A 19,373-nucleotide genomic window follows, 5' to 3' on the forward strand; every position below is an offset into this window, starting at 1 on the left:
CCAAAGGGCTTTTTGTGGGTCCTGTCCTCTGTTTGAGCATTCCCTGTGTGTGTGGGGTGTGTCGGTACGGCTGTGTCGACATGTTTGATGAGTATAATGAGGTGGAGGCGGAGCAGATGCATTTAGAAGGGATGTCACCCCCTGCGGGGCAGACACCCGAGTGGATGAGCTTATGGAAAGAGATGAGTGCACGTATAGACTCCTTACATAAGAAATTTGACGACATGCCAACTGTGGGACGGCCGGGATCTCAGCTTGCGCCTGTCCAGGCGTCTCAGGGGTCGTCAGGGGCTCTAAAACGCCCGCTACCTCAGGTTGCAGACCCAGATGTCGACACTGATACTGACGCCAGTGTCGACGACGATGAGTCAAATCTAATGCCTGGCAAGGCCATTCACTGCATGATTGAGGCAATGAAAGAGGTGTTAAACATTTCTGATTTACATCCAGGTACCACTAAAAAGGGTATTATGTTTGGGGAGAAAAAACTACCCGTAGTTTTTTCCCCCATCAGATGAATTAAATGAGGTGTGTGAAGAAGCGTGGCTTTTCCCTGATAAAAAATTGGTAATTCCTAAAAAGGTACTAATGGCGTTCCCTTTCCCGCCTGAGGATAGGTCACGTTGGGAAACACCCCCTAGGGTGGATAAAGCGCTCACACGTTTGTCAAAAAAGGTGGCACTACCGTCTCAGGATACGGCCGCCCTTAAGGAGCCTGCTGATAGAAAGCAGGAGGCAGTCCTGAAGTCTGTATACACACACTCAGGCATTATACTTAGACCAGCTATTGCGTCAGCATGGATGTGCAGTGCTGCCGCTGCGTGGTCAGATAAACTGTCAGAAAATATTGACACACTAGACAGAGACACTATTCTCCTAACAATTGACCATATAAAAGATTCAGTCTTATATATGAGAGATGCACAGAGGGAAATTTGCCGGCTGGCATCTAAAGTAAGTGCATTGTCCATCTCTGCTAGGAGAGGCTTATGGACTCGTCAGTGGACGGGAGATGCAGATTCCAAGAGGCACATGGAAGTTTTGCCGTATAAAGGGGAGGAATTATTTGGAGATGGTCTCTCCGACCTAGTTTCCACAGCAACGTCTGGGAAGTCAGCATTTTTACCCCATGTCCCCTCGCAGCCTAAGAAGGCGCCATTTTATCAGGTTCAGTCCTTTCGGACCCAGAAAAACAAGCGTGGAAAAGGAGGGTCTTTTCTGTCTAGGGGCAGAGGTAGGGGAAAAAGGCTGCAACAGACAGCAGGTTCCCAGGAACAAAAGTCCTCCCCCGCTTCCTCTTCCAAGTCCGCCGCATGACGGTGGGGCTCCCCAGGTGGAGCCAGGGACGGTGGGGGCCCGCCTCAGAAATTTCAGCTATCAGTGGGCTCGCTCACAGGTGGATCCCTGGATCCTTCAAGTAGTATCACAGGGATACATGCTGGAATTCGAGACAGTTCCACCCCACCGGTTCCTAAAATCTGCCTTGCCGATTGCTCCCTCAGACAGGGAGGCGGTGCTAGCGGCAATTCACAAGCTGTATTCTCAGCAGGTGATAATCAAGGTACCCCTACTTCAACAAGGCCGGGGTTACTATTCCACACTATTTGTGGTGCCGAAACCGGACGGTTCGGTGAGACCCATTTTAAATTTGAAATCCTTGAACATGTACATAAAAAAATTCAAGTTCAAGATGGAATCGCTCAGGGCGGTTATTGCAAGCCTGGACGAGGGGGATTACATGGTTTCTCTGGACATCAAGGATGCTTACCTGCATGTCCCTATTTACCATCCTCACCAGGAGTACCTCAGATTTGTGGTACAAGATTGTCATTACCAATTCCAGACGCTGCCGTTTGGACTCTCCACGGCACCAAGGATATTTACCAAGGTTATGGCGGAAATGATGATACTCCTTCGAAAAAAGGGAGTTTTAATTATCCCGTACTTGGACGATCTCCTAATAAAGGCACGGTCCAAGGAACAGTTGTTGGTGGGAGTGGCACTTTCTCAGGAAGTGCTGCGCCAGCACGGCTGGATTCTGAATATCCCAAAGTCACAGCTGATGCCGACGACACGTCTAATGTTCCTGGGGATGATTCTGGACACGATCCAGAAAAAAGTGTTTCTCCCGGAGGAGAAAGCCAGGTAGTTGTCTTCTCTAGTCAGGGACCTCCTGAAACCGAAACAGGTATCGGTGCATCACTGTACGCGAGTCCTGGAAAAAATGGTAGCTTCTTACGAAGCAATTCCATTCGGCAGGTTCCATGCCAGAATTTTTCAATGGGACCTGTTAGACAAGTGGTCCGGATCGCATCTTCAGATGCATCGCTTGATAACCCTGTCTCCCAGAACCAGGGTGTCTCTTCTGTGGTGGCTGCAGAGTGCTCATCTCCTGGAGGGCCGCAGGTTTGGCATACAGGACTGGGTCCTGGTGACCACGGATGCCAGCCTTCGAGGCTGGGGAGCAGTCACCCGGGGAAGAAATTTCCAAGGACTATGGTCAAGTCAGGAGACTTCCCTTCACATAAATATTCTGGAACTAAGGGCCATCTACAATGCCCTCAGTCAAGCAAAATCCCTGCTTCTACACCAGCCGGTGCTGATCCAGTCAGACAACATCACGGCAGTCGCCCATGTGAATCGTCAGGGCGGCACAAGAAGCAGGATGGCAATGGCGGAAGCCACAAGAATTCTCCGATGGGCGGAAAATCATGTACCAGCACTGTCAGCAGTGTTCATTCCGGGAGTGGACAACTGGGAAGCAGACTTTCTCAGCAGACACGACCTCCACCCGGGAGAGTGGGGACTTCATCCAGAAGTCTTCCAAATGATTGTTCATCAGTGGGGTCGTCCACAGGTGGACATGATGGCGTCCCGTCTAAACAAAAAGCTAGACAGGTATTGCGCCAGGTCAAGGGACCCTCAAGCAATAGCTGTAGACGCTCTGGTAACGCCGTGGGTGTACCAGTCAGTGTATGTGTTTCCTCCGCTGCCGCTCATACCAAAGGTATTGAGAATAATAAGAAGGTGAAGGGTAAACGCGATTCTCGTGGTTCCGGATTGGCCAAGAAGAACATGGTACCCGGAACTTCAAGAGATGATCTCAGAGGACCCGTGGCCTCTAACACTAAGACAAGACCTGCTCGAGCAGGGGCCCTGTCTGTTCCAAGACTTACCGCGGCTGCGTTTGACGGCATGGCGGTTGAACGCCGGATCCTGAAGGAAAATGGCATTCCGGAGGCAGTCATTCCTACGCTTATTAAAGCCAGGAAAGAAGTTACAGCAAATCATTATCACCGCATATGGTGGAAGTATGTTGCATGGTGTGAGGCCGAAAAGGCCCCAACAGAGGAATTTCAACTAGGTCGATTTCTGCATTTCCTGCAAGCAAGAGTGAATATGGGCCTAAAACTAAGCTCCATTAAGGTACAGATCTCGGCTCTGTCGATTTTCTTTCAAAAAGAACTAGCTTCAGTACCTGAAGTTCAGACATTTGTAAAAGGAGTGCTGCATATTCAGCCCCCGTTTGTGCCCCCGGTGGCACCTTGGGATCTCAATGTGGTGTTGAATTTCTTAAAAGCACATTGGTTTGAACCACTAAAAACCGTGGATCTGAAATATCTCACGTGGAAGGTGGTCATGTTATTGGCCTTGGCTTCTGCCAGGCGTGTATCAGAATTGGCGGCTTTGTCTTGTAAAAGCCCTTATCTGATTTTCCATATGGATAGGGCAGAATTGAGGACTCGTCCCCAGTTTCTTCCTAAGGTGGTGTCAGCGTTTCACCTGAACCAGCCTATTGTGGTGCCTGCGGCTACTAGAGACTTGGAGGACTCCAAGTTGTTGGACGTGGTCAGGGCCCTGAAAATATGTTTCCAGGACGGCTAGAGTCAGAAAATCTGACTCGCTGTTTATCCTATATGCACCCAACAAGTTGGGTGCTCCTGCTTCTAAGCAGACTATTGCTCGTTGGATTTCCAGTACAATCCAACTTGCGCATTCTGTGGCAGGCCTGCCACAGCCAAAATCTGTCAATGCCCATTCCACAAGGAAGGTGGGCTCATCTTGGGCGGCTGCCCGAGGGGTCTCGGCTTTACAACTTTGCCGAGCTGCTACTTGGTCAGGGGCAAACACGTTTGCAAAATTCTATAAATTTGATACCCTGGCTGAGGAGGACCTGGAGTTCTCTCATTCGGTGCTGCAGAGTCATCCGCACTCTCCCGCCCGTTTGGGAGCTTTGGTATAATCCCCATGGTCCTTACGGAGTTCCCAGCATCCACTAGGACGTCAGAGAAAATAAGAATTTACTCACCGGTAATTCTATTTCTCGTAGTCCGTAAGTGGATGCTGGGCGCCCATCCCAAGTGCGGTTTATCTGCAATACTTGTACATAGTTATTGTTAACTAAATCGGGTTATTGTTGAGCCATCTGTTGAGAGGCTCAGTTGTTTCATACTGTTAACTGGGTATAATATCACGAGTTGTACGGTGTGATTGGTGTGACTGGTATGAGTCTTACCCGGGATTCAAAATCCTTCCTTATTGTGTACGCTCGTCCGGGCACAGTACCTAACTGAGGCTTGGAGGAGGGTCATAGTGGGAGGAGCCAGTGCACACCAGGTAGTCTAAGATCTTTCTAGAGTGCCCAGCCTCCTTCGGAGCCCGCTATTCCCCATGGTCCTTACGGAGTTCCCAGCATCCACTACGGACTACGAGAAATAGAATTACCGGTGAGTAAATTCTTATTTCTCTATCGTCCTAGTGGATGCTGGGGTTCCTGAAAGGACCATGGGGAATAGCGGCTCCGCAGGAGACAGGGCACAAAAAGTAAAGCTTTTCCAGATCAGGTGGTGTGCACTGGCTCCTCCCCCTATGACCCTCCTCCAGACTCCAGTTAGATTTTTGTGCCCGGCCGAGAAGGGTGCAATTCTAGGTGGCTCTCATAAAGAGCTGCTTAGAGAAAGTTTAGCTTAGGTTTTTTATTTTACAGTGATTCCTGCTGGCAACAGGATCACTGCAACGAGGGACAGAGGGGAGAAGAAGTGAACTCACCTGCGTGCAGGATGGATTGGCTTCTTGGCTACTGGACATCAGCTCCAGAGGGACGATCACAGGTACAGCCTGGATGGTCACCGGAGCCGCGCCGCCGGCCCCCTTGCAGATGCTGAAGTAAGAAGAGGTCCAGAATCGGCGGCTGAAGACTCCTGCAGTCTTCTAAAGGTAGCGCACAGCACTGCAGCTGTGCGCCATTTTCCTCTCAGCACACTTCACACGCAGTCACTGAGGGTGCAGGGCGCTGGGGGGGGGCGCCCTGGGAGGCAAATGAAAACCTATTAAAAGGCTAAAAATACCTCACATATAGCCCCCAGAGGCTATATGGAGATATTTAACCCCTGCCTGGATTCACAAAATAGCGGGAGACGAGCCCGCCGGAAAAGGGGCGGGGCCTATCTCCTCAGCACACGGCGCCATTTCCTCTCACAGCTCCGCTGGTCAGGACGGCTCCCAGGTCTCTCCCCTGCACTGCACTACAGAAACAGGGTAAAACAGAGAGGGGGGGGAAATTTAATGGCAATATTTTGATATATATAAAGCAGCTATAAGGGAGCACTTATTATAAGGCTATCCCTGTCATATATAGCGCTTTTTTGGTGTGTGCTGGCAGACTCTCCCTCTGTCTCCCCAAAGGGCTAGTGGGTCCTGTCTTCGTGTAGAGCATTCCCTGTGTGTCTGCTGTGTGTCGGTACGTGTGTGTCGACATGTATGAGGACGATATTGGTGTGGAGGCGGAGCAATTGCCAAATATGGGGATGTCACCTCCTAGGGGGTCGACACCAGAATGGATGCCTTTATTTGTGGAATTACGGGATAGCGTCAACTCGCTTAAGCAGTCGTTTGACGACATGAGGCGGCCGGACAATCAATTAGTGCCTGTCCAGGCGCCTCAAACACCGTCAGGGGCTGTGAAACGCCCTTTGCCTCAGTCGGTCGACACAGACCCAGACACAGGCACTGATTCCAGTGGTGACGGTGACGAATCAACCGTATTTTCCAGTAGGGCCACACGTTATATGATTTTGGCAATGAAGGAGGCGTTACATTTAGCTGATACTACAGGTACCACTAAACAGGGTATTATGTGGGGTGTGAAAAAACTACCTATAGTTTTTCCTGAATCAGAAGAATTAAATGACGTGTGTGATGAAGCGTGGGTTGCCCCTGATAAAAAGCTGATAATTTCAAAGAAATTATTGGCATTATACCCTTTCCCGCCAGAGGTTAGGGAGCGCTGGGAAACACCTCCTAGGGTGGACAAGGCGCTAACACGCTTATCTAAACAAGTGGCGTTACCCTCTCCTGAGACGGCCGCACTTAAAGATCCATCAGATAGGAGGATGGAAAATATCCAAAAAAGTATATACACACATGCAGGTGTTATACTACGACCAGCTATAGCGACTGCCTGGATGTGCAGTGCTGGGGTAGTTTGGTCAGAGTCCCTGATTGAAAATATTGATACCCTGGACAGGGACAATATTTTACTGTCGTTAGAACAAATAAAGGATGCATTTCTTTATATGCGTGATGCACAGAGGGATATCTGCACACTGGCATCACGGGTAAGTGCTATGTCCATTTCGGCCAGAAGAGCTTTATGGACGCGACAGTGGACAGGCGATGTGGATTCAAAACGGCATATGGAAGTTTTGCCGTATAAAGGGGAGGAGTTATTTGGAGTCGGTCTATCAGATTTGGTGGCCACGGCTACAGCCGGGAAATCCACCTTTCTACCTCAAGTCACTCCCCAACAGAAAAAGGCACCGACTTTTCAACCACAGCCCTTTCGTTCCTTTAAAAATAAGAGAGCAAAGGGCTATTCATATCTGCCACGAGGCAGAGGTCGAGGGAAGAGACAGCAACAGGCAGCTCCTTCCCAGGAACAGAAGCCCTCCCCGGCTTCTACAAAAGCCTCAGCATGACGCTGGGGCTTCTCAAGCGGACTCGGGGACGGTGGGCGGTCGTCTCAAAAATTACAGCGCGCAGTGGGCTCACTCGCAGGTAGATCCCTGGATCCTGCAGATAATATCTCAGGGGTACAGGTTGGAATTAGAGACAGATCCACCTCGCCGTTTCCTGAAGTCTGCTTTACCAACGTCCCCCTCCGAAAGGGAGACGGTTTTGGAAGCCATTCACAAGCTGTACTCTCAGCAGGTGATAGTCAAGGTACCTCTTCTACAACAAGGGAAGGGGTATTATTCCACTCTATTTGTGGTACCGAAGCCGGATGGCTCGGTAAGGCCTATTCTAAATCTGAAGTCCTTGAACCTGTACATAAAGAAGTTCAAGTTCAAGATGGAGTCACTCAGAGCAGTGATAGCGAACCTGGAAGAAGGGGACTTTATGGTATCCTTGGACATCAAGGATGCGTATCTCCACGTTCCAATTTACCCCTCACACCAGGGGTACCTCAGGTTCCTTGTACAAAACTGTCACTATCAGTTTCAGACGCTGCCGTTTGGTTTGTCCACGGCACCTCGGGTCTTTACAAAGGTAATGGCCGAGATGATGATTCTTCTTCGAAGAAAAGGCGTATTAATTATCCCATACTTGGACGATCTCCTAATAAGGGCAAGGTCCAGAGAACAGCTAGAGATGGGATTAGCACTATCTCAAGAGGTGCTAAAGCAGCACGGATGGATTCTGAATATTCCAAAATCCCAATTAATGCCGACAACTCGTCTGCTGTTCCTAGGGATGATTCTGGACACGGTTCAGAAAAAGGTTTTTCTTCCCGAGGAAAAAGCCAAGGAGTTATCCGACCTGGTCAGGAACCTCCTAAAACCAGGAAAGGTGTCTGTACATCAATGCACAAGAGTCCTGGGAAATATGGTGGCTTCTTACGAAGCAATTCCATTCGGCAGATTCCATGCAAGAATTTTCCAAAGGGATCTGTTGGACAAATGGTCAGGGTCGCATCTTCAGATGCACCTGCGGATAACCCTGTCTCCAAGGACAAGGGTATCTCTTCTGTGGTGGTTGCAGAGGGCTCATCTATTGGAGGGCCGCAGATTCGGCATACAGGATTGGATCCTGGTGACCACGGACGCCAGCCTGAGAGGCTGGGGAGCAGTCACACAAGGAAGAAACTTCCAGGGAGTGTGGTCGAGCCTGGAAAAGTCTCTTCACATAAACATTCTGGAACTAAGAGCAATCTACAATGCTCTAAGCCAGGCGGAACCTCTGCTTCAAGGAAGACCGGTGTTGATCCAGTCGGACAACATCACGGCAGTCGCCCATGTAAACAGACAGGGCGGCACAAGAAGCAGGAGTGCAATGGCAGAAGCTGCCAGGATCCTTCGCTGGGCGGAGAATCACGTGATAGCACTGTCAGCAGTGTTCATCCCGGGCGTGGACAACTGGGAAGCAGACTTCCTCAGCAGACATTGCGCCAGGTCAAGAGATCCGCAGGCAATAGCTGTGGACGCGCTGGTAACACCTTGGGTGTACCAGTCGGTGTATGTGTTTCCTCCTCTGCCTCTCATACCAAAGGTATTGAGAATCATACGGCAAAGCGGAGTAAGAACGATACTAGTGGCTCCGGATTGGCCAAGAAGGTCTTGGTACCCGGAACTTCAAGAGATGGTCACGGACGATCCGTGGCCTCTACCTCTGAGAAGGGACCTGCTTCAACAGGGTCCCTGCCTCTTTCAAGACTTACCGCGGCTGCGTTTGACGGCATGGCGGTTGAACGCCAGATCCTAAAAGGAAAAGGCATTCCAGAAGAAGTCATTCCTACCTTGATTAAGGCAAGAAAGGAAGTCACCGCGAAGCATTATCACCGCATTTGGCGGAAATATGTTGCGTGGTGCGAGGATCGGAGTGCTCCGACGGAGGAATTTCAACTGGGTCGTTTCCTACATTTCCTGCAATCAGGATTGTCTATGGGTCTCAAATTGGGATCTATTAAGGTTCAAATTTCGGCCCTGTCAATATTCTTCCAAAAAGAATTGGCCTCAGTCCCTGAGGTCCAGACTTTTGTCAAAGGAGTACTGCATATACAGCCTCCTGTGGTGCCTCCGGTGGCACCGTGGGATCTAAATGTAGTTTTAGATTTCCTCAAATCCCATTGGTTTGAACCACTAAAAAATGTGGATTTGAAATATCTCACATGGAAAGTGACTATGTTACTGGCCCTGGCTTCCGCCAGGAGAGTATCTGAAATGGCGGCTTTATCTTATAAAAGCCCTTATTTAATTTTCCATTCTCCCTAAGGTGGTATCAGCGTTTCACCTGAACCAGCCTATTGTAGTGCCTGCGGCTACAAGCGACTTGGAGGACTCCAAGTTGTTGGACGTTGTCAGAGCTTTAAAAATATACATTTCAAGGACGGCTGGAGTCAGAAAATCTGACTCGCTGTTTATACTATATGCACCCAACAAGTTGGGTGCGCCTGCTTCTAAGCAGTCGATTGCTCGTTGGATTTGTAACACAATTCAACTTGCACATTCTGTGGCAGGCCTGCCACAGCCTAAATCTGTTAAGGCCCATTCCACAAGGAAGGTGGGCTCATCTTGGGCGGCTGCCCGAGGGGTCTCGGCATTACAACTCTGCCGAGCAGCTACGTGGTCAGGGGAGAACACGTTTGTAAAATTCTACAAATTTGATACCCTGGCAAAAGAGGACCTGGAGTTCTCTCATTCGGTGCTGCAGAGTCATCCGCACTCTCCCGCCCGTTTGGGAGCTTTGGTATAATCCCCATGGTCCTTTCAGGAACCCCAGCATCCACTAGGACGATAGAGAAAATAAGAATTTACTTACCGATAATTCTATTTCTCGAAGTCCGTAGTGGATGCTGGGCGCCCATCCCAAGTGCGGATTATCTGCAATACTTGTACATAGTTATTGTTAACTAATTCGAGTTATTGTTTAGGGAGCCATCTTTCAGAGGCTCCTCTGTTATCATACTGTTAACTGGGTTTAGATCACAAGTTGTACGGTGTGATTGGTGTGGCTGGTATGAGTCTTACCCGGGATTCAAAATCCTCCCTTATTGTGTACGCTCGTCCGGGCACAGTACCTAACTGGAGTCTGGAGGAGGGTCATAGGGGGAGGAGCCAGTGCACACCACCTGATCTGGAAAAGCTTTACTTTTTGTGCCCTGTCTCCTGCGGAGCCGCTATTCCCCATGGTCCTTTCAGGAACCCCAGCATCCACTACGGACTCCGAGAAATAGAATTATCGGTAAGTAAATTCTTATTTTTTTTGTTGGTTTGTTTTTTTGTGCATTGTACACGTGTTTCCAGCCACACAGAATGAGCGTGCTTGTGGACAAAGTGAACAGTTTAATGATTGTGTTGAACAGCCATATCCCATAAAACACAATTGGTGAGATTGGACAATGGACACTATCTCTAAAGCCCCATACACACTGGGCGTTATTTTGAACAATATCGCTCAGAAAGGGCTTTCTGAGCGATATTGTTGATAATATCGCCTAGTGTGTACACCACTGGCGTGCACAGCACATTTTATTAGGGGGTACACTGTCAGGGGTGTATGTCTAGCACCGCCTTTTGGGCATGTCTAGCACCATCTATTGATGGTCAACGCATATAAAATATCCACCCTTGTACCAATCCTAATAAAGCAGATACATTGTCAGATGTTGTAGTGTGCACCAAACAAACAAACACCCCTGATAGCACTCATGCAATTACACTGCTCCTCCTCAGCTTGGTCCGGCTCCCCCTCTTTTTCACCTGCAAGCTGCCGCAGCTTACTTACAAGTCAGTCACTCACTGACAATGACAGTCGCAGACTAGTATTGCCGCTGCTGGAAAGACGAGTGACGTGTCAATGCTGCTGCCGGCCGCCTGCCAGTATTGAATTTGTCTTCCTAAGAGGAACACTGGCTACAGGCTGCTCTGCATCAGTGGCTGGCGTTGGCATAGCATAGAAGGAGAGAGGTGTGTATGTGGCGGGTGTGAAGGGTGGGCATGTGAGCAGCATGACGTAATCACGTCACATCACACTGTTTTTGTACATGGAGGTGGAGCCAGGAGTTTGAAAGTCAGTGGCAGTGGCACCCCTGATTAACCCAGGCGTCAATAATGCAGTTCTGACAGGGTGCAGCGCAGAGGGGACAGTAATCAGCCTGCTCGGTGATCGCTGCACCAGGCACCCCCCCCTGCGCACACCTATGGTGTACACTCATTATCGTTAACGACCCCCTCCCTCGTCTGAACATGTACAGACGAGGGAGGTCCTCGTTAACAAGTTAACAACAGCCGTTACAATTATCTGGCAGATCATCTGTGGTTAGAAGAGCAACTGACAATCGACCATTTGCTACCAAACACTGGAAAATGGACAACACCTGTAGTTTATACAAATTGGTTAAATCATTGGCAGGTTTTGTTCAGTTTCCAGTGTTTGGGAGCAAATGGTCGATTTTTCAGTTGCTCTGATCCATTACCAGGTTTTCGTTCCAACCACAGATTATCTGACAATAGTATAGTGTATGCCCAGCTTTAATGGTGCCCATACACTTGTTTGATTATCGGTGCTAACCTTCGATTTCGACCACATCTGTGAGAGAAATCGAAGGATTGTATGCACATTTTAGGTACCTTGCCGGTCGAATCTCACGTCTCAAGATCGTATGTGCTGCAGTTAATATCTATCGATCGCAGAGCGATCGCATGTGTTTTTAAAAGCACATGCAATATATCGCACTGCGATGGGCACCCGTCGGGAGCGGCTGGAGGCCACTCCCAAACGCCGGTGACGTGCCCATCACGTGATTATCATGCGATCTATCGCATGGTAATCACTTTGGCAGTTCAGGTGCGATTTCATCGCACCTGAACTGCCGGTGCGATACCCCGAGATGTCGCGGGGCATCGCACAAGTGAATGGGCACCATAAGTCCTCATCCTGCTCCCTAATCTTGTGAGTATATGTAATAAAAATTCAAATGGAATTCTGAAATTCCGGTACAACTAGAACTTTTTAGAGGGTCGGTGTTTGTAATGAACTTTCTCTAACGTCCTAGTGGATGCTGGGGACTCCGTAAGGACCATGGGGAATAGACGGGCTCCGCAGGAGACTGGGCACTCTAAAGAAAGATTCAGTACTATCTGGTGTGCACTAGCTCCTCCCTCTATGCCCCTCCTCCAGACCTCAGAATCTGTGCCCGGCCAGAGCTGGGTGCTCCTAGTGGGCTCTCCTGAGCTTGCTAGAAAAGAAAGTATTTTGTCAGGTTTTTTTATTTTCAGAGAGCTTCTGCTGGCAACAGACTCTCTGCTACGTGGGACTGAGGGGAGAGAAGCAAACCTACTCACTGCAGCTAGGTTGCGCTTCTTAGGCTACTGGACACCATTAGCTCCAGAGGGATCGAACACAGGTACCTAACCTTGATCGTCCGTTCCCGGAGCAGCGCCGTCGTCCCACTCGCAGAGCCAGAAGAACTGAAGTAGCAGAAGCAAGAAGTCAACGAAAGTGGCGGCAGAAGACTCCAGTCTTCACTTAAGGTAGCGCACAGCACTGCAGCTGTGCGCCAGTGCTCCCACAGCACACTCCGGTCACTGTCGGGTGCAGGGCGCAGGGGGGGGCGCCCTGGGCAGCAATTAAGTACCTTTTGGCAAAAATAGACATATATACAGTCTGGGACTGTATATATGCCCGAGCCCCGCCATTTTTTACACATGAAAGCGGGACAGAAGCCCGCCACTGAGGGGGCGGGGCCTTCTTCCTCAGCACTAACCAGCGACATTTTTCTTCACAGCTCTGCTGGAAGCAGCTCCCCAGGCTCTCCCCTGCAGTATCCAGGTACAAGAAGGGAAAAAAGAGAGGGGGGGCACATAAATTTAGGCGCAAAAACGTTATAATCAGCAGCTACTGGGTGGACACTAATTACAGTGTAAATCCCTGAGTTATATAGCGCTGTGGTGTGGGCTGGCATACTCTCTCTGTCTCCCCAAAAGCCTTTGTGGGGCCCTGTCCTCAGTCAGAGCATTCCCTGTGTGTGTGCAGTGTGTCGGTACGTCAGTGTCGACATGTTTGATGAGGGTTACATGGAGGCGGAACAAGTGCAGATGAATGTGGTGTCGCAGCCGTCGGGGCCGACACCTGATTGGATGGATATGTGGAAGGTCTTAAATGATAATGTAAGCTCCTTACATAGAAGATTTGATAAGGCTGAAGCCTTGGGACAGTCAGGGTCTCAACCCATGTCTGATCCTGCAGCTCAGAGGCCGTCAGGGTCTCATAAGCGGCCACTATCTCAGCTGGTTGACACAGATGTCGACACGGAGCCTGATTCCAGTGTCGATGATGATGAGGCAAAATTACAGCCTAAAATGACCAAGGCCATCCGTTACATGATTAATGCAATGAAGGAGGTATTGCACATTGCAGAGGAAAACCCTGTCCCTGACAAGAGGGTTTATATGTTTGGGGAGAAAAGACAAGAAGTGACTTTTCCCCCTTCACATGAGTTAAATGAATTATGTGAAGAAGCGTGGGGTTCCCCTGATAAGAGTGGTGATTTCCAAAAAGCTACTGATGGCGTATCCTTTCCCGCCAACGGACAGGTTACGCTGGGAATCCTCCCCTAGGGTAGACAAAGCGCTGACATGCTTATCTAAGAAGGTGGCCCTGCCATCTCAGGATACGGCCGCCCTAAAGGATCCTGCGGATAGGAAGCAGGAAGCTATCCTGAAGTCTGTTTATACACATTCTGGTACTCTACTGAGGCCAGCCATTTCTTCGGCCTGGATGTGTAGTGCGGTAGCAGCATGGACAGATACTCTGTCGGAGGACATAGATACCCTGGACAGGGATGCTGTTTTACTAACCCTGGGGCATATCAAAGACGCCGTTCTATATATGCGAGATGCCCAGAGGGACATTTGCCTGCTGGGTTCTAGAATAAATGCAATGTCCATTTCTGCCAGAAGGGTCTTATGGACTCGGCAATGGACAGGGGATGCCGACTCTAAAAAAAACACATGGAGGTTTTGCCTTACAAGGGTGAGGAATTATTTGGGGACGGTCTTTCGGACCTTGTGTCCACAGCCACAGCTGGGAAGTCAAATTTCTTGCCTTACGTTCCCTCACAGCCAAAGAAAGCACCGTATTACCAAATGCAGTCCTTTCGTTCTCAAAAAAGCAAGAAAGTCAGAGGTGCATCCTTTCTTGCCAGGGGCTGGGGTAGAGGAAAGAAGCTGCACCAGGCAGCTAGTTCCCAGGAACAAAAGTCCTCCCCAGCGTCCACTAAATCCACCGCATGACGCTGGGGCTCCACGACTGGAGCTCGTGACTCTGGTCAGAGACCTACTAAAACCAAAACGGGTATCTGGGAAAGATGGTGGCGTCATACGAAGCCATTCCCTTCGGCAGGTTCCATACGAGGATCTTTCAGTGGGATCTGCTGGACAAGTGGTCCGGATCGCATCTTCAGATGCATCGGCTGATCACCCTGTCTCCCAGGGCCAGGGTGTCTCTTCTGTGGTGGCTGCAGAGCGCTCACCTCCTCGAGGGCCGCAGGTTCGGCATACAGGACTGGGTCCTGGTGACCACGGATGCAAGCCTCCGCGGATGGGGGGCAGTCACTCAGTATAGAAACTTCGAAGGGCTGTGGTCAAGTCAGGAGACTTGTCTGCACATCAATATCCTGGAAATAAGGGCCATATACAACGCCCTGAGTCAAGCGGAGCCTCTGCTTCGAGACCAACCAGTGCTGATTCAGTCAGACAACATCACGGCAGTCGCCCATGTAAACCGCCAGGGCGGCACAAGAAGCAGGGTGGCAATGGCGGAAGCCACCAGGATTCCTCAGCTCGCATTTTTCACCGAATATGGCAAGCCTATATTCAATGGTGCAGTGCTTGGAAATTTGACCCTATGTCTTTTAGAGTTTCCAGAGTCTTAGCATTCCTACAAGCATGAATGCATAAAGGTTTACGGGTGGCTTCCTTTAGAGTGCAAGTGTCAGCATTGCCTGTATGGTTCCGAAAGAAAATTGCTAAGCTACAGGATGTGCATACTTTTTCCAGGTAATGCTGCACATTCAAACTCCTTTTGTTCTTCCTACAGTCCCTTGGGACTTAAGTTTAGTTCTAAAGGCCCTTCAGGTTGCCCCATCTGAACCAGTTAAAGGAGTGGATCTTAAATAGTTGACAGCTAAAGTTCTCTTTCTACTGGCCATTGCTTCAGCTAGAAGAGTTTTAGATTTAGGGGCATTGTTACTGTATGTCGTCCTCCCACTTCTGATTTTTTTTTTTTTATCCAGATAGAGCGGTTCCCAGAACCAAATCTGGGTATCTTCCTAATGTGGTGTCTAAATTCCACCTTAATGAAGAAATTGTATTCACAGTCTTCCAGGGGCCGGACCTTTCTGTGGGAGATGCATCGTTGTAGTCCATGTCTTAAGGATCTACGTGGATCGTACCGGTGCCATCAGAAAGGCAGACACGCTCTACATTCTCTACGGATTTCACAAGAGAGGATGGCCTGCTGGTAAGCAGACACTGGCGAGGTGGCTTCCGATTTACTATTTCAGAAGCATATTCTCAAGCTGATCTCCCTGTTCTAGCTAATGTCTCTGCTCACTCTACTCGTAAGGTAGGTCCGTCATGGGCAGTACAATGTAGTGCTTCAGTAGGACAGATATGTAAGGCAGCCACATGGTCTTCCATTAACACATTCATTAAACATTATTCCTTTGATACCTTTGCCTCTCAGGACGCTGAATTTGGGCGAAGGATTCTCCTGTCCAATCAGGAGCGTCCCCACCACTTAATTGCTTTGGGACATCCCAGTGTTATCCTGTTTATAACCTGTGGACCCTGCCAGAGAAATATTCGTTATGGTAAAACTTACCGTTGGTAACGTTATTTCTTTCGAGTCTACATGGATCCTACCCTGATGCACCTGATTTGAGAATCCTTTCACTCACAAACCTTTTTCTCCCTGTATGGAAGTGTGTGCATGTGTGTTCTTCTCACCTGATTAGGGCTCTCTATGATGGTCCTGCCTTAAGCTTTGGAAAAACAACTGATTTGCCTGAGCCAGGAGATGGGGATATATGAACGGGCCCGTTGTATGCTGCGAGGCCGAAAGCTGTCACGTCGTCATATCCCAATGTTATCCTGTGGATACTGTGGACTTAGGAGAAATAACGTTATTGTAAAACTTACCGTTGATAACGAATATTTCTGCCACCCTGATGCTAATTTCAGTATCATTTCTGTTCATGCAGAAATGTTTAGATACCGTGTATTTGTCCTGCTTTGTTTTGTACTGTAAGTCTCTGTTTTGTTGTTTTGCTCATTTATGTACTGTTAGGAGCTGTGGAAACCTTGTGATGAGATATATATATATATATATATATATATATATATATATATATATATATATATATATATATATATATATATATATAAAAATGTGGGCAAGAAACAAGTAATGGGCACCAAAAAATATATTTTATTATTTATTACCAGTTATTTATATAGCGCACACATTCACATCAGTCCCTGCCCCAGTGGAGCTTACAATCTATATTCCCTATTGCATGTACACACAGATACCTTCACACTAGGGTTTAATTTAGTTGGGAGGCAGTTAACCTACCAGTATATTTTTTGGATTGTGGGATGAAACCGGAGTACCTGGAGGTAGCTCTGCTGGGCGCCCATTACTTAACGACGTAAAAAAAACAGTTGAATAGCTTCATTTTAAGATTTATTCAGCTAAAATTGACACCATTTTGGTTGGCAATGATCCGCATTTGGCTGAAGTATTTCTCTGTTCTTATGTAGGTGGCTAAATTAACTTGTCTTGCCTGTCTAGTGTCTGTTAATGTGGTCATCACAGGCTAACCATGGTCAGATTACCACAACATCTTGCAACATGTCCACTGATGATCTCGGCAAATTTGATTGTGGTTATTTACGTAAATAACTTTTCTTATGGTTTTAATTTTTTTTACAAAAGTACTTAATGCTGTCATTTACAGTACCAACCAGCATGATGTTGGCAGATATCACTTGCTTTATATGCACATTGGCGCAGTGTCCTGTATTAACATAGTTCTTCTTGTCATAGTATTTTCAGGCTCGTCTTTGTTTGGAAAAGCCATTAACAAATGGGAACTCATCGGGATCTGTTGCGAGTGGTAATTTATCGGAGTCCCAGACGAATGAAAGTGGGAGGTGCACAGATGATTTTAATTTCAGTAACTGGATGACCCTCTTGGCCCAGCTGCCCCTGCTGCTATGTACACTCCTAAACTCCTTCATTTATCAATGGTAAGGTGCTTATAGCCTTATTATTATTATTATTATTATTATTATTATTATTATTATTATTATTATATCAGTGAGACGCTATTGTAACTAAAATCTTTGTAGTTGTTACATGACTTTACCTGGCTACATTAATTTTTATTCCCCTAGGACTAATTGTTATGGGATTTCTGTATGTGCAGCTCCACAATGTCTATAAAATGGCCCACATTAACAAAAGATGAATTTCGCTTCTATGCAGACAATCCACTTTACAGAACTAAAGTGAAAACCATGAAATATATTTTATATTTTTTAATTTTATTACAGGACAAAACACTAGATTTATTAACACAGAACATTTTCCTAGTAATGATTTGTGCTCATTGATAAAGCCTGAAGGCGAATGACCACATTAACATGTTCACACTGACACATTGGAACACTGAAGGTTGGGGCTGGAATTTTCATGTAGTTACCTTTCCTATTGAGTGCATGATTTAATCCAACTATTAGAAAGTTGATTATTGGTTTCTTTGACAGTGTGGAAGCCATTTGGAAATTGATGTGTATAAGCATTGTGGCCTTGTCCTAGGCAAGTATTATAACTGTAGGACCTCTGTGGAAGGAACCCTACTTGATAATTTCAGAACTATTGAATTCACGCCCTTGCGTATTCAATTGCGTACCATTTTCAAGGTATTTTTGACAAAGACATTGTCGAAAAATGCCTCATCAACGAAAACAACCCACGTTTTCAACGGCGCAGGTGCGAAAACATATGGATTTGGTGATACACCCGTTATTTCCTACTGAATTTTTCGCCTAGGCGATAAAATGGCCCTGCTATTGAATAGGGCGAATCCCCATTCTCACTGAAAAATAGCGAAAAGTGCCTTAATTGAATACCCCTCTTAGTCTCCATGTCACCCCTGTCAGTGCAGCATTGTCTCGTCCAAGTGTTGATAACTGTAACAGTTCATACTTAAATTGTGCAGTCAATGCCTGTTCTTGAAACTGATGCAAAACTGCTTGAACCTACATATAGCAGAATGAGGACAAGAAATTTTACCCCTCCAGTCTATTTGAGAAAAAGAAGGGTTTGCTTAAAATACCTTTTTGGTGTTAAGGGGGGCATTTACTAAGAAGTGTTACGAGCGGAGAAGTGAGCCAGTGGAGAAGCTGCCCCATCAACCAATCAGCAGCTCTGTCTAATTTTATAGTATGCAAATTGTAGATGTTACTTCAGTGCTTGGTTGCCATGGGCATCTTCACCACTGGCTCCCTTCTCCGCTCTTATCGCTGCTTAGTAAATGTTCTTCTTAGTCTTTTTTAAGTTACAGCGTCTTTCTCTGACGTCCTAGTGGATGCTGGGACTCCGTCAGGGCCATGGGGAATAGCGGCTCCGCAGGAGACAGGGCACAAAATTTAAAAGTTTGACCACTAGGTGGTGTGTACTGGCTCCTCCCCCTATGACCCTCCTCCAAGCCTCAGTTAGGTTTTTGTGCCCGTCCGAGCAGGGTGCAATCTAGGTGGCTCTCCTAAAGAGCTGCTTAGAAAAAGTTTGTTAGGTTTTTTATTTTCAGTGAGTCCTGCTGGCAACAGGCTCACTGCAACGAGGGACTTAGGGGAGAAGAAGTGAACTCACCTGCGTGCAGGATGGATTTGCTTCTTAGGCTACTGGACACTAGCTCCAGAGGGACGATCACAGGTACAGCCTGGATGGGTCACCGGAGCCGCGCCGCCGACCCCCTTGCAGATGCCGAATAGAGAAGAGGTCCAGAAACCGGCGGCAGAAGACGTCTCAGTCTTCATGAGGTAGCGCACAGCACTGCAGCTGTGCGCCATTGCTCTCCGCACACTTCACACCAGCGGTCACTGAGGGTGCAGGGCGCTGGGGGGGGCGCCCTGGGCAGCAATGTAATATACCTATTCTGGCTAAAATATATCACATATAGCCCCTGGGGCTATATGGATGTATTTAACCCCTGCCAGGTTCCAAAAAAACCGGGAGAAGAAGCCCACCGAAAAGGGGGCGGGGCCTATTCTCCTCAGCACACAGCGCCATTTTCCTGCACAGCTCCG

At 48.0% G+C, this 19,373-nt stretch overlaps 1 protein-coding gene across 4 annotated transcripts in view; it reads left to right on the forward strand.

The window, feature by feature from the left end:
- Positions 1–19,373, forward strand: part of SLC29A2 (solute carrier family 29 member 2) — a 312,574-nt gene that overhangs the window by 151,202 nt on the left and 141,999 nt on the right. For all 4 annotated transcript variants that reach the window (XM_063945097.1, XM_063945098.1, XM_063945096.1 and 1 more), the window contains exon 4: positions 17,110–17,312. In XM_063945097.1, coding sequence (XP_063801167.1) covers positions 17,110–17,312 — 203 coding nt within the window. The remainder of the gene's footprint in view (positions 1–17,109; positions 17,313–19,373) is intronic.

Source organism: Pseudophryne corroboree, chromosome 11 (genome assembly GCF_028390025.1).
Source record: "Pseudophryne corroboree isolate aPseCor3 chromosome 11, aPseCor3.hap2, whole genome shotgun sequence".
In the NCBI taxonomy this organism is placed as follows: domain Eukaryota; kingdom Metazoa; phylum Chordata; class Amphibia; order Anura; family Myobatrachidae; genus Pseudophryne; species Pseudophryne corroboree.